General features: G+C 38.2%; 2 protein-coding genes across 2 annotated transcripts; both read right to left on the bottom strand.

Annotated features, from left to right (window-relative positions):
* Positions 1 to 962: 962 nt before the first annotated feature.
* On the bottom strand, positions 963 to 2,215 carry LOC114552856 (succinate receptor 1-like). The gene is made up of 2 exons (XM_028573952.1): positions 2,160 to 2,215; positions 963 to 1,907 (listed from the first exon to the last, which is right to left on the bottom strand). Exons 1-2 carry the CDS (start codon positions 2,199 to 2,201, stop codon positions 963 to 965), a joined length of 987 nt encoding a protein of 328 aa, XP_028429753.1. The 5' UTR covers positions 2,202 to 2,215.
* Positions 2,216 to 13,203: 10,988 nt separating this feature from the next.
* Positions 13,204 to 14,479, bottom strand: LOC114552854 (succinate receptor 1-like). The gene is made up of 2 exons (XM_028573951.1): positions 14,354 to 14,479; positions 13,204 to 14,148 (listed from the first exon to the last, which is right to left on the bottom strand). The coding sequence occupies exons 1-2, from the start codon at positions 14,477 to 14,479 to the stop codon at positions 13,204 to 13,206; spliced, it is 1,071 nt and encodes a 356-aa protein (XP_028429752.1).
* Between the last annotated feature and the right edge of the window lie 723 nt (positions 14,480 to 15,202).

The following is a 15,202-nucleotide window of genomic DNA, read 5'->3' as shown; positions in this document are numbered from 1 at the left end:
TATCTAAAGTATGACTGACTTATGGTGCTGATGCAAATCCAAGAAATCCAAATAGCAAGAGGTGGCTTCTGATCAGCATTGCATTCAAATTTTAGTTTTCTGTCAAAAAACACAAAACAACCTGATCACCCTTTTATGTAAAAGATAATGAATATTTAAAGATGAAAAAAGAAGAGATGTCAATGCATCTATCAATATATTTTTTATTTTCTCACAAGTAGTTAACCTCCCAATAGAAAATAGAAGTAGCAGCCATTATTATTAGCTGAGTTAAGTTATATTTTATTAGATTTAAAAGTAATACAGTACAAGGCAGACAAATCACAAACATCCGAAAAATAGAAGTACAAGACAAAACAAAAGTAGAAGTCAAAACCTCCACCGCCAGTTTCATCTGACTACAAATAAATATGCTTTTTCATCAAAGACAGATATGAACAACAACCTATCTGCAGATACATACTCATGCTTAAACAGCACATTAATATAAAAATAGGCTCTGGCCTTTAATTGAATTATTATAATTGTTTATACATCTTTAATTATGTTTAAGATATTTTATGTTACTTTACTTTGTAAACATGGAAATTAACTGTATTTTGTTAGTTACAATAAAAAAGACAATCATATTACTGATACATTTAGTGAAAATGGGGATTATTAGCAGGATTACATCTTAAAATAAAGAACGATATACTACTATGCACATGAGCACACATTAGAACACTTCACGAACCTCACATAACACCACTCTAGAGTGAAACTAGAGCTACAGCTTCATAAAAAACAAAAAAAGCTTTTACTGGGTAAAAATTGTGCCAGTAGTTTTTACGTTATCCTGCTGACACACACACAAACCAACGGACAAAATAATAACAAAATACATGTAAAGATAGAGCTGGTCCATGTGTTTGGCTGCACTATGTTGATGTGTGTCTCATAGGCTTATGTGTAGAATGTTTTCAGTCTGGCCCTCTTTGCTGCTCTTTCATTCTGCCCAGCTTTCTGAGCTTGGCGAATAGGAGCTCTCTGAACTTGTCACCCATGAAGAAGTAGAAGACAGGGTTGATGACACTGTGCAAGAAAGCCAACGGTCTGGTCAGGATGTACAGGCACTCTATGTACATATTTGTACACAGCCCTGCCCAGGCCTCATTAGATGCTATTCTGACATTTCTCAGCACATGGTATGGAGTGTAGAGAACCAGAAACATGACTGCAGCCATTACAACAACCCTCAAAGGCCGCTTGTATGATGTTGTCCTGTTCTGGACAGCCCTTTCCTGGACACGGAGCAGATGTGCAATTTGGTAGGAGAAACCACAAAGTCCAAGCACAGGGAGAAGGTAACCAATCAGGGTTAGTCCCAGGCTGTAGCCCAAGGTATTGATGTTTCCTTCCAAGCTGGCAAAATCCCTGCAGCGACTCCAGTTTCCACCCTGGAGGTCATCAATCATCAGTGATATCATTGGAGCAACTTCCACATTGACAGCTAGCCAGCTCAGCCCTGTTAAGATCAAGGCTGATCGTGGCCTCAGCAGGTAGTGGTTCCGTGTTGGATATCTTATGAGCAGGAAGCGGTCCATGCTTAGCAAAACCATAAACAGGATGGAAGAGTAAAGATTTACGTGCAAAACATAGCGGTTGGTAATGCAAGCATAGGGACTGGTTTCCGATTGGTCGTTTGCATAGAGGTACATGAGACGTGGCAGAGTGCAGAGGAAAATTAGGTCGGAGACAGCCAGGCTGAAGAGGTAAATGTTGCAGCTCTGCCACTGCTGCAAACAAAATATGTAACCAAGTACAACCACAAAGTTGCCAGGAAAACCAATGCAGAACTCGATGCCATAAGACGGTGACAGGAAGTACCGCAGGAGCATGTCAGGGATCTTTGTACAAGGTGGCACCTGAAGAGAAGATGGGATGGGAGAACAGAACAGAAGAGGACAAAATAGAGAAGGAAGGATAGAGGAATAGAGAGGAGGAAGGAAGGGAAGTATGAGGGAAAGGAAACAAACGTGAGTAATAATAGAAACAGTGTTCTATGACTTGGAATTGTGACAATTTTCAACAACAGATTCAGAAGGAAGAAATGTTAGGTTCAGAGGCTAACCCATTCAGCACAACATCAATATTGTATGTGTTAGTATAAGACTTACCATGCTGTAGTTGCTAGTAGCCTGAGTATGGAGTGCGGCCATGACAGTATCTGTACACTGGAAACTGTACCAACATCAATCAGCAGGTAAAATGTGAAATGGAATTATGATTAAGAGAATTATTAATCACTTTCCAAACTTTATTCTATAGTTGTACTCACAATCTTCCAAGAGCTGAATAAGATTTCTTGGTCTCAAAAAAGAGAAAAAAACTGTACTGCAAAAGAAAGCAGGTAAAACAGACAAAAGCCACAAGACTTTTAAAAAAAAATTTCTGGTAGCATTATTTTTTCTTGAGGCTAGCTATCCAAGCAGCCATTTCAGGCTTCACTTCTCTTTTTCTTGCAATATTTCTTTTCTTTCCTCTGCTTACTAGAATATTGCTTCTTCAGGGAAATGATTAGCTTTGAGCAGTGTTAATGCAGTGTCCCCTCCAGTAGCGATTGACTTTTAATCTAACAACTTCTTTTAATTTGAGCATTTATATACTTCCCTTTTGGTCTGTATTTGGAAATTTCTGATGATGACAGTGTCTGCAGGATCAGATAAGATAATGAACTACAGACTCATTCACTCTATTTCTCGTAAACTAGCAATTTATTTTTGTCATTGGTACTTTCCACAGGAGCTTTAAAGCTTCCTTATTTATTTTTATAACACAAACCCATTTAGTTCCTGTGTTGGCCTCACACATAGATTCACATTAGCACATTTTCTTCAGCATTATGATTTTTGGGTAGATTGAGGATTTTTGGGTAGCACTGTTGCCATACCTCTTGAGTCACGAAGTTGTTACTGAACAACTTGTCGCTGTTGTTCTGCATACATGTTGTGAACTTCTTAAAGCATAAGCTCAAAGTGCTTAAATTGCTAGTTGCTATTTCAAGGCTTTGAAAGAAAATATTAAATAAGAAAATACTTTAAAAAAAAAAAAAAAAAAACACTAGCTGTTCATTCAGATTAAAGATTTCAAAAATAGTTTGTTAATAGTATGGGCACATACACCAATTAAAAAAGACAACAACTAAAACTATAGTTCACTGGGCAGGACATATTTTTTATAGGGTAAATGGGAGCTATTTTGGTCCTGGATATAGTTAGGAAAGAGTCTTTGCATTGCAGCATTATGTCATCTGCATCAAATTATATTTGGGCAACACATTCTTTTTTAGCATTGAAAAGACCATTGATATCATTCAAATGTATGGAGTGAAATGTGCAGCAAAAAATGAAACCAAGCCCAGGTGTAAAAGTAAAAGTAAGATAAACCGTTTGCTCTACAAACACTTACTAGATATTCCAGTATTTTGTCTATCTCACTTTGTAAATCCCTGGTCATTGGAATAGGTAAGAGATTTGTATTTGGAAAATGAGCTGACAAATAGGAATTGGTGATTCATGCTTAGTTCTTTATTTGTAGGTGCTTGAACTAACATTTTTCTATGAAGGGATGAGTCAGGGCTAGATTTAACTAATCGTATAGGTTCTTAGACCTTTCTGGCTTATTAGAGGAATTTGTTAATGTGACAATGACAATTGAGGATGTAGCTTTCTTAACTAATCTCAACAACTAATCTTTAATCAGTATGGAAGTGTATATCTGTTGATGCAGTTCAAACCTGATCCTCTTCTTGACTGTCTGACATACAATTGGTGTCTGTAATTCTAATCCTTTTAAATTGAACATGGTGTTTTGACATGATAATTATAAACATCTGACGAATGTTCACATGAGAAAAGTCAATTATTATGTATCATGAGCAAAAAAATGCATTACTATCTTCCTGGCCGGTGGCTAGAGTGTCCAAACTGTGGCACATCCGTAGAAATCCGATGGAATTGCATTTCAAACTACTTCCCAATGCGACTTGGATTGGCAAAAATTTCATTTCCTTTGGATTTTCTGAACAAGGCCTTATTAGGGGTCCAAGCCCGAGTCTGGAAGAATCGGCGGTAGCAAAGCTACGTTGTTTGCACAGCAGGGCTGTGGAACCCTATTGTTTTTCTAAGGATTATTATTCTTCTCCGCCTAAAACTCCCGCTACTGCCTAAACCGTACATGTTGGGGTGGTGCCATTTTCAGGACTGGTCCAAAACTCCGCAAGGACCTCAGGCGCAACAATTGATCCACTTCCACCACTAGGTGGCGCTATAGCAGAAAAAAACGTGTTTGGCTCTAGAACTCCCACACCGTACACCGGACATTCAAAAACCATATTTCAATCAGGAGACTTCATTTCAGATATGTGATGATTTATTGTACATGTGCGTGAAATGTACAGTACAGTCTTTGGAGATTAGACTCCCCCATCATTTACAAATTCTGAGAACATTTTTAAAAGGGGTAGGGCCGAAGAATGAACCCTGGCACTGATGGTGGCGTGAGGAGCCCGAAGACCAACGCTGAAGGCCGCCGGGAGAGGCCTGCTGGAAGAGGACCCAGGAGTCGTGAGGGGCGAAGACCAGAGGAGCAGGGGAGGAGGAGGGTGGTGCTTGTATCCTGAAATGACAAGTGAGCAGCAGAGAAAGAGACAGGTTTAAAACAGGGATGTCGTGCAGTGATTGGCTCAAGATTCCTTGGCCGCTTCTGATTGGTTAAGACTAAAGTGAACACCTCTACAGCTGATCCATTCAGGGGAGTGAGGAGTGATTGTTTAGGAAGTCGTCCTGAAAGAATTTGCGCTCAGCTCCATATCCACGCGTTCCCTGGATCGAACTGAATCCTGTGATATAGGCCACGCCCATTTCCGCCTAGACTTTTATGTGTGAAAAATCGCGATTTATCTCCTCCTAGACCTCGCGACCGATCTGCAAGAAACTTGGCAAGTACCATCACCAGACCTACCTGACAAAAAGTTATTAAAAGAATTTTGATAGGATAAAACTTGCGCATATTACGCACAAACAAATTTGTGTAGCTAACTATGAAAACACTTACTTTGCCAAATCTTGGCCAAAATAAATGATATCAATGCAAAACTTTAAATTCTTGTTTGCCATGACCCTCTGGACGGGCCCCACACATTTTACGAAAATGTGTGCGGCTCATCCGATTTTTACAAAATTTGGAGGGTACCATCTAGGGCCACTCCTGAGGCCACCCCTCTAGTAGGGTACTGATTGGTCAAAGTGGGCGTTGCCTATGGGACCCACATTTGGATTTACCACTTATACTAAAGTGAATAATTTTAAATGAACAGGGTAGATGTAAAATGGGTAATTGACCTCACTTACTAAATATTGCATATTATTTAATATTAATTAATATTACATGTGGACCACTAGGTGCTATAATGACGTCAAATGTGTTTTTGCCTATAACTCCCACATTACACATTGCACATTAGAAAACCTTACATCCACGTGTTCCTTGAATCAAGCGGAATCACATGATATAGGGCACTCCACTTTTTTTGCAATATTGCGCAATGAGCAAAACCAACTTTTTCAAACTCGTCCTAGGCCGTGTGCACAAAACCTGGTACATAGCATCTACAGATGGACCTGATCAAAAGTTATTAAAAGAATTTTTTTACATTAAAGTATGCGCATTTGACGACTAAACTAATTGTCCTAGCTAGCTACCACACACATATATCTCGGCCAAATTAAATGTTATCAGCAAATAACTTGAGATCATTGTTCAACATCCCATGACGATGCTCTGTACCAAATTTGTGTTTTGGCCAATAACTTAATGCATTTAAATGGGAAATTTGCATATGCAACATCTCTGCCATAGTAAATGCTATCAACACGAAACTTGTGATGCTTGTTTGGCATGGCGTTAGGGTGCGCTATAGTCAATGTAGACCAGTTTGGGCATTTTTACCCCTTCTGAGGTTAAGTGCGCCGTACGCCAAATGGCACTTCTGATTCATAACTTAATAACTTTATAATTATAACTAGTAGAAACATACAGTCTTTTGGAGCTATAAGTGTTGTGGTTGTGGATATTTCTGTTGGGGTTGTTTAGATGTCTGTTCCCTGTTTGTATATTTCTATTTCTCTTTCCTGTTTTGTATATTTCCTGTAGGTTTCTGTTTTCCTGTTTTTGATCATTCATTTTTTTTTTTTTTTATTACAAACAACACAAAGATACACATACCTACAAGTACAAAATAAATACATCATGTTCAAGGAGGGAACTATTAAGTTTCCAAAATTAGGCTTTTGGGCCAGAGGACTGATCCGAATGGTGCCCCATTTGTAAGGAACATGCATTTGTGGGATGAGAAACATCTTGGAGGAGAGTTTGGTCTCAGACTGTGGAGATATGGGAGGGCCACTGGTTGCAGAATCAGGCACCTGATTGTCAGCACCTGGGGGTACCAGAAGCTCAAAACAAGAATCAATAGCAACAGCAAAGAAAAGCTGTTTGGCATTGTCAGACGATTTGGCAAATTTTTCATGGGTGCAACCCACATACTGAGCTCTGCTGCTCATCCCACAAATGCATGTTCCTTACAAATGGGGAACCATTTGAAAGGGAACTAAATAGGCTTTCCAACGGTATAAGATTTATTGCCAAAAAGCATTGTTACCACAGAGAAATAATCCACCAAACACAAATTTTCTTACTTTTTGTTTTAAGTTTATATCTGTGAGATTCATGTTCCATTTTATTTATTTGTCTTTATGGTCCTACAACCTTTTTAACATTCAAGTGACCTCACTGCAGCACAACTATTCTAATAGACCATTTTTTCCTGAAAAGAAATGATGTTCATACATTGACTATGGACAACAGCGTTGATGTTTTACAAGCTTTTATAGAAAATAAAACCAGACGGACCAGAGGTTGTCAAAAATCCTTTAGGGCTCTGGCATATTTGCAACAGCAATGTACCGCAGACCTTGCGGCTCACACCTCTCGATATTTCCCGACGTTTGCCTCCCCACCGTTACGCTGTGGGTACGCTTTCGCGCGCTCCCCAGGTCGTCGGGGGCGACTGGCGTCGTGGGGAACTGGCGCCGGGAGGCTTGGACCCCGTCATAACTGCTTGCAGTTCTAGTTCACTTTGCTTTGGATCACTGGAGCACAAAACACAAAACTATACTACAGTGTTGACTTTCATTTTCAGTCTATTATATCAAGCGCCTTTCCTGTGGTTGTATAACACATCTTGATCATGTTGGTTCTAATAGGGAGCCTACAGTATATTTTGGCAACAAAGCTTACACTGTTGGTCAGCCTTAGCAAAGCACATGATCTACTGCTGAGAGACATGTGAGACAAAGTCAGGGTAGTGCTATTTATATTTACCTTACCCTGCAGAGACCGTGAGCTAGGTATAATAAAATGGGGATATCTTTAAAAACCCCAGTCTGGGACTCACAGTGGTTTATTTGGTTATATCAAGGGGATCAAGAGTAATCTTTCTGCATTTCTGTGTTTTAGAAGTGTTTGGATTTGTTCTAGTGAAGGCCAACAGTGGGGCAATGACACAAGTCTTATTTTTAATACTGACTTTGGATAGCTTATGTTAGTTTTAAAGTATCCTTTGGTATATAATTTATGAAGCATGTGTCATCATCTGGGAATCATTATATAAGATAAAACCTGGCCATGCTCCAGATTACACAAAACAAATGTCCGTCCAATATCAACCACGGAAAACTCCAGGCAGTGCTCTCCTGTGTCTTCCATCAATTCAAGTAGGATTTCTGTGGTTCAGTCAGGGACTATAGTTTACATGAGACATTAGGTTGATTTGAGGACACAGATGTAAAACATTACTATTTGCTTTTGATTTTACGTTTAATTTTAAATACAAATGACACTTATCTTTGTTTTCTGTAAATACTTTGTTATATGTCAATAACGTTTGCCTCCTCTTGTCTTGTCTCACTTTGTTCATAACAGAGTTTAGCACATTTTTCCTTTCTGGAAGAGAGAAGAGAAGATGCTTTCCGTTGATAAGATATCCGATACTCCCCTTAATATTTTTTAATTTAGTACTATGAAAGTGTTTTTAATTTTATATAATGAGAGTGCCCTCTGGTGGCAGACCACATCGACAAAATATCAGCATTGTCACAGCAGTGCTGCAAAAAGGTTATTGTTTTTTTTATTTCACACATGGCCATTCCTCATTACTAATGGTTGTCTTTATGTGGCCAGCCTTCTGGAGGTTTCTCTGGTTTGAACAATTCACAGTGAATGATCTGTGGTGCACAACTGTTTTTTATTTTGTATGCATCTGAACCTTTTATTTCTATAAAAAATATGTGGTAACACTTTACTTGAAGGTATCTACATAACAGTGAAATGACACTGTCATGACACATGAACCCTAACCCTAACCCTTCCCCTAACCATAACTTGTCATGACAAAAAAAGAAGCGTTATGCCATAAACGTTTATGACTTGTTTATAATGTTTTTGACACATTCATAACAGTATCATGTCACTCTTATATAGATACCTTCAAGTAAAGTGTAACCAAATATGTTACAGAAAGAAAGTGAAAAAACTCTATCTCTCTATCTAAATATGACGACTTACTGAATGCACATTTACAGCATTTGGCAGTTGAAAATGATTAAGAGTGACTGATAGTAAAGCAGTACTTAGTAAATGATGGAAGTAGAGGAGAAAAACACAGGGAACTCAGGATTTGAACCTCCCAGTCACCAAACAATGTTTTTCTCTTCTATTTTTTATAGACTTCATATAACCTTTATGAATGTCTAGCCCTGCAGAGGGAGTCTGGATGCTGGCCAATATCGTCTCCTCTAATGCCCATTAGTGCCACATTTCTTCATATTTCTATTTCAGACAAAGGGCGTGATTTCAGCAGGTGGAAGGAGTAGCATGTAGCTGCAGTTCCAGAGGCTGCCCAGGACGGCATTTTCAGGACCGCAGTTCTCAGACCCTAAATAGAAGGCGGGTCTTGCCAAGGAAGTGAGTGGGTAATAATAATAGTGCGACAGGACCGCATTTCCACCAAAAATGGAAGAAGAGCACGTCAAGCCCTGTGTGAGTAACATTGCTGATTGTGAATAACGTTATTTTTATTTGTTTAACGCTAAAGTAAACTAACGTTCGCTGTCTGGCCAAAGTGTGAACGTTAATAGTAAAGTCTTAATGTTACGATCATTGTTAGCTTATGATAGCTTTTTAACTGTTAGCCTAAAGTATTTGTTTAATAAAAGCGTAACGTTTTAGCTATATTTGCTAAGCCCAACTATGTGTATCATATTACTTGTTAAATAAATGACTATAAAAATTAATTATAGCCAGCACATTAAACTTCAAAAGATGATAAAAGCCTGTACTTAAGGTTGGTCTTCACTGTCTTCAGTATACGTGAAATGTTTAACGTTAATTGTTATACACGGGACACTTTATCATCACAGGTATTTCACAGGTTTTTTACACAATGCCATGAAATCTTTATCAACTATTTACTAACATTACTTAATACCTTAATTAGGAAGTAGTAATGAATGCATCTTTTTTAAGGGTTACTTGTTTTTATTAACCAAGCAATGATTATGTTGTCCACTTACTATTTCAGAGAAGTGGAGGAATTCTGCAGACAATTGGAAAAACAAATGAGAAAAGAAAGAAGATCACTCAATTACTGTTACCTACTTCACAATTTTAATATTGAAGAGGAAAAGTCAAATATTAATTAAATGTAATTTCTAATGTTTTCTTGAATCTCTATTATCTCTCTCTGTCTCTCTTTCTCGCAGGGATTGTTGATAAAACTTTCATTCTCCTGTTTGTCTGTATATCATGTGGAAATGCCAAAATTAAATTTTTTGTCTTTGTTGGAAGTTGGGTTGTGAAATATGTTTAATACATTGTTTTCAATTAAAATTAATTTTAAAAAGTAGATCTTTATTTTACCTGTTAATGAGCCAAGTCTGCTAATTAGGCTACACAAATTGCCCAACGTGCAACTTACTTACCAACCAAGTTGAATTGCAAGACAAGTAGTATCTGGGTGTAAAAACCTTTTTAAACTTAATATTTGGACAGAAAGTACCTTTTGGGTGGAATGAACCTTTTTAAACATTTTTGGTCATCCAATTTGGTAGGTGGTGTATTGAAAAACTAGGCTCCTAGAAATGCACTCCTGAAAATGCAGCCTCCGGGACGGTGCTTTAGTTAAAAAAAAAGCTGGGGTCCTGGAAATGTGGTCGTAGAAATCCGGTCCTGAAAATGCAGGAACATAGTATTGGGTGGAAGGGCCATAGACCCAGGTAATTGTAATGACATTTCGAACATGTTGAGAGGCTAAAAGCACGTTTAAAATTTGCCCTGTTTCAGTTATTTTTCTCGCTACTGACAGCACTCCAAATTTACCAACAACAGAGCTACGTGTTGAAATCGACCGGAATTCTCCTTTAAGAATTAAGGTTACAAGCTACAACTACAACACTGTACACTTAACTAGTGTGACCTCATCATAATCATCCCTTGTTTCATATGTCTACCATTTGTGACCAGTTCAACCAAAGGGATTTTGTTGTTGAAGAAGTAAATAAGCCAGTGAGTTAGAAGAAAAGACAAAAAAGACCAGAGGAACACCTGAAAATCTTTGTAGCAGAAATGTTTTTGTTGCTTACTAATCTTGCGACCCCTTGTAGTGGTCCTAACAGTGAGGTTGGAAACCACTGCACTAAACTACCTCCCAAGTGTACCATCTAATTTAAAATTTGAATGCAGTTACTGAAAAACAGTAATCTCCTACCACCTGAATGTGTATGTGTTCATGGATTTGTGAGACGGGTATAAAAGTATCCCTTAAAAGAGCCCATACAACTATGCAAATTAGAATCCTCATACAAGTGAGACCCATCAGAGAAGGAAATTGATGGGAATTGTATATAAATTGTAAATAGCATTTATTGCAGCACATTTAATGTACTAGCCCTGAAGGACATCTTGTGTTTCAAATGTAATCCAGCAGAGAGCAGTATTAGCCCAAAGCTCTGATACCAGGCTAAACTCCACTCTCAAGTGTCCTGCCTTATGTTTGTGGGAAATGACATTGATGAAATTATGTAGCAACAACAAAAAATAAATAAAACACCTTACAGTTAGATCAATCAAACTAAAATAATGTATGAAAGTTAAGATACAATCTGATGGATTAATGGAGGACAATGCATGAGAGCAAGTCCTAATTGTTAAATTAGTATGCACTGTTAAATGGAAATGGAGTCAGAAAAAAAGGAGAACCAGAATGAGGCAGAAAAGAAATAGATGACAGAGCTTGTGATGAACTGATGAACTAGTTAGTCAAGGGTGGAGCTGTGCCAATCAGTATGTCACAGTGGGCTCATCACTACTGGTATTGGCACTCATTAAAAGTGTAAAAGTAACAGATATTCAGTCAGCCAACTACATGGAATGAATTATTATGTGAATGACAAAAATATACCTAATTGATATTTGGTATAGGCTCTTATCTTGTCTCTACCCGCAAACATACACAACATCACTCAGGAGCGATTAGGAAGTGACAATAATGGGGTGATGATGTGATAAATGTCTTCTAACTGTATGTTGCTGTTATATTGTATGCATCATAAACCATTAGGACTCTCCTTATTTTTACTTTTTGGTATTGCTTGTACTGTAATGGAATTGAAATTCAACAGTTTTTATTTGAAGTCTATCTAAAGTATGACTGACTTATGGTGTTGATGAAAAGCCCAGGAATCCAAATAGTAAGATTTGGCTTCTAATCAGCTTTGCATTCAAATTTTAATTTTGTCAAAAAAACACAAAACACCCTGATCACCCTTTTATATAAAAGACAATGCATATTTAAAGATGAAAAAAGAATAGATTTAAATGCATCTATCAATATATTTTTTATTTTCGCACAAGTAATTAACCTCCCAATAGAAAATAGAAGTAGCAACTATTAATTATTAGTTGAGTTAAGCTATATTTTATTACATTTAAAAGTAATATGTACAAAAATCGCAAAAATAGTAGTACAAATGACAAAACATCCACCTCCAGTTTCATCTGACTAAATAATTATGCTTTTTCAACAAATACAGGTACAAATACGAACATTAACCATTCTGCACATACATACTTGTGCTTAAACAGTGCATTAATATAAAAATAGGCTCTGGCTTTTAGCTGAATTTTTATGTTATAATTGTTTATAAATCTTTAAGTTTATAAGTTATTTCATGTTACTTGCACTGTTACTAAAATGAAAGTTAACTTTGCATCAGTACCACTTTATGGATATCCAGACATGTCTTCTATCACATATAATCAGGCTTGGGGAGAATAGACTACATGGGAAAGTAACTCCATTTTGATAAAGTTACAAACAAAAAAGACACAATCATATTACCGATACATTTAGTAAAAATGGGGATTATTAGCAGGATTACATCTTAAAATAAAGAATGATATACTACTATGCACATGCGGACACATTAGAACACTTCACGAACCTCACACAACACCATTCTGTTCTTGAGTGAAACCAGAGCTACAGCTTCATTATCGCTGCCTTTAACGTTAGTAGTAAAAAAAAGCTTTTACTGGGTGAAAATGTCAGCATTATTTTGCATTTAAAGCAGAAAAGGTGAACAACATCACAGTACAGTGCAAGTTATGCCCATATGTACATAGTTACTTATATAATACTACTAATATTGTGATACTTATTTGGATGTGATGTAATATATGCGAAAAATGGTCACTACAGCAAATTATTCTGAAAACACATGAATGCAGCACAAATGCGCCGTGATTCGGATCCGCTCTGAAATGAAATGGGTTCTTCTTTGGCTTCTTTGCTACACCCTTGCACCAAGTTTCATAAAATTGTGCCAGTAGTTTTTACGTAATCCTGCTGACAAACAAACAAACCAACAAACAACAGACAAGCCGAACCGAAACCATAACCTCCATGGGTGGAGGTAATTAAAACACAGCAGACATAAAGTAAAGCATAAAACCTTAACAAAATACATGTAAAGGTAGAGCTGGTCCATGTGTTTGGTTGCACTATGTTGATGTGTGTCTCATAGGGATATGTGTAGAATGTTTTCAGTCTGGTCCTCTTTGCCGCTCTTTCATTCTGCCCAGCTTTCTGAGCTTGGCAAATAGGAGCTCTCTGAACTTGTCACCCATGAAGAAGTAGAAGACAGGGTTGATGACACTGTGCAAGAAGGCCCACGGTCGGGTCAGGATGTACAGGCCCTGAATGTACATCTTTGTACACAGCCCTGCCCAGGCCTCATTAGATGCTATTCGGACATTTCTCAGCACATGGTATGGAGTGTAGAGAACCAGAAACATGACTGCAGCCATTACAACAACCCTCAAAGGCCGCTTGTATGATGTTGTCCTGTTCTGGACAGCCCTTTCCTGGACACGGAGCAGATGTGCAATTTGGTAGGAGAAACCACAAAGTCCAAGCACAGGGAGAAGGTAACCAATCAGGGTTAGTCCCAGGCTGTAGCCCAATGTATTGATGTTTCCTTCCAAGCTGGCAAAATCCCTGCAGCGACTCCAGTTTCCGATCTGGAGGTCGTGGATCATCAGTGATATCATTGGAGCAACTTCCACGTTGACAGCTAGCCAGCTCAGCCCTGTTACGATCAAGGCTGATTGTGGCCTCAGCAGGTAGTGGTTCCGTGTTGGATATCTTATGAGCAGGAAGCGGTCCATGCTTAGCCAAACCATAAACAGGATGGAAGAGTAAAGATTTACGTGCAAAACATAGCGGTTTATAATGCAAGCATAGGGACTGGTCTCTGATTGTTTGTTCGCATAGAGGTACGCAAGACGTGGCAGAGTGCAGAGGAAAATTAGGTCGGAGACAGCCAGGCTGAAGAGGTAAATGTTGCAGCTCTGCCACTGCTGCAAACAAAATATGTAACCAAGTACAACCACAAAATTGCCAGGAAAACCAATGCAGAACTCGATGCCATAAGACGGTGACAGGTAGTACCTCTCGAGCACTTCAGTGATGTTTGTACAAGGTGACACCTGAAGAGAAGATCGGATGGGAGAACAGAACAGAAGAGGACAAAATAGAGAAGGAAGGATAGAGGAATAGAGAGGAGAAAGAAAGGAAAGTACGAGGGAAAGGAAACAAACGTGAGTAAACAGATTCAATAGGAAGAAATGTTAGTTTCAGAGGCTAACACATTCAGCACAACATCAATATTGTATGTGTTAGTATAAGACTTACCATGCTGTAGTTGCTGGTAGCCTGGGTATAGAGTGCGGCCATGAGCAGGTGCAGCCACGACAGTATCTGTACACTGGAAACAGTAAACACTGTGCTCTGGTGGTTCTGGTGCCTCTTATATGACATGGCTGACAAAACACACACTTTGAGTATTTACATATAAGATAATACAAACCAAAGAAAACTTCTTATCAGACTTGATAGGTTACCTATTAAGTAATTAGTAAAAACTTCCCACCCACACTTGGTTACCTGGCACTCCAGCTGAGTATTAAAGAGGATCTGATTGGCTGGCGTCGGTGTTAAATGTCTGATGAACATTTTTTACTTTGCAACCAAATTTAACCTGTGATCTGCTGTTCCAACAGTTATTTCAAACTTTTGCGTTTATATTAGAAAAAAGATCATGGTTTCATGTATTCTCTAGAAGAGTGTTCCACCTAGACAATTTTATGTTTCACATTTGCATTTAATTATGTATTTAATCCAATTACAATGCAAGAAATCATGCATCATTACAAGTTTGCAGGGTTAAAATGCAGATGAGCAAGGGTTCTAATAGCAGTGGCATAGCAACAAGTAGAAACATATTTTATATTTATCTGGGTCCATCCATGTGTTTACTGTCAGTGAAACAGCATTGCGTTCAGTGATTGTGGCATTGCAAGAGTGCAACACATGAATCAACCAGCAGATAAGTCAATATTTATCGTTTTTAAACAGAATGAGCTGGTGCAGGATGGAGCTGTCTGGCTGCTAAGTGATTTCTTCATGAAACCTTCTCTCCTTACAGTTTTCCAACAACACCTTCTAAAATTGGTCCAAAGTAAGTTGAGCTGCAAGTCTTTT

Source organism: Perca flavescens, chromosome 3, assembly GCF_004354835.1.
Source record: "Perca flavescens isolate YP-PL-M2 chromosome 3, PFLA_1.0, whole genome shotgun sequence".
Lineage (NCBI taxonomy): Eukaryota > Metazoa > Chordata > Actinopteri > Perciformes > Percidae > Perca > Perca flavescens.
This window is presented reverse-complemented; position numbering and strand designations above follow the sequence as displayed.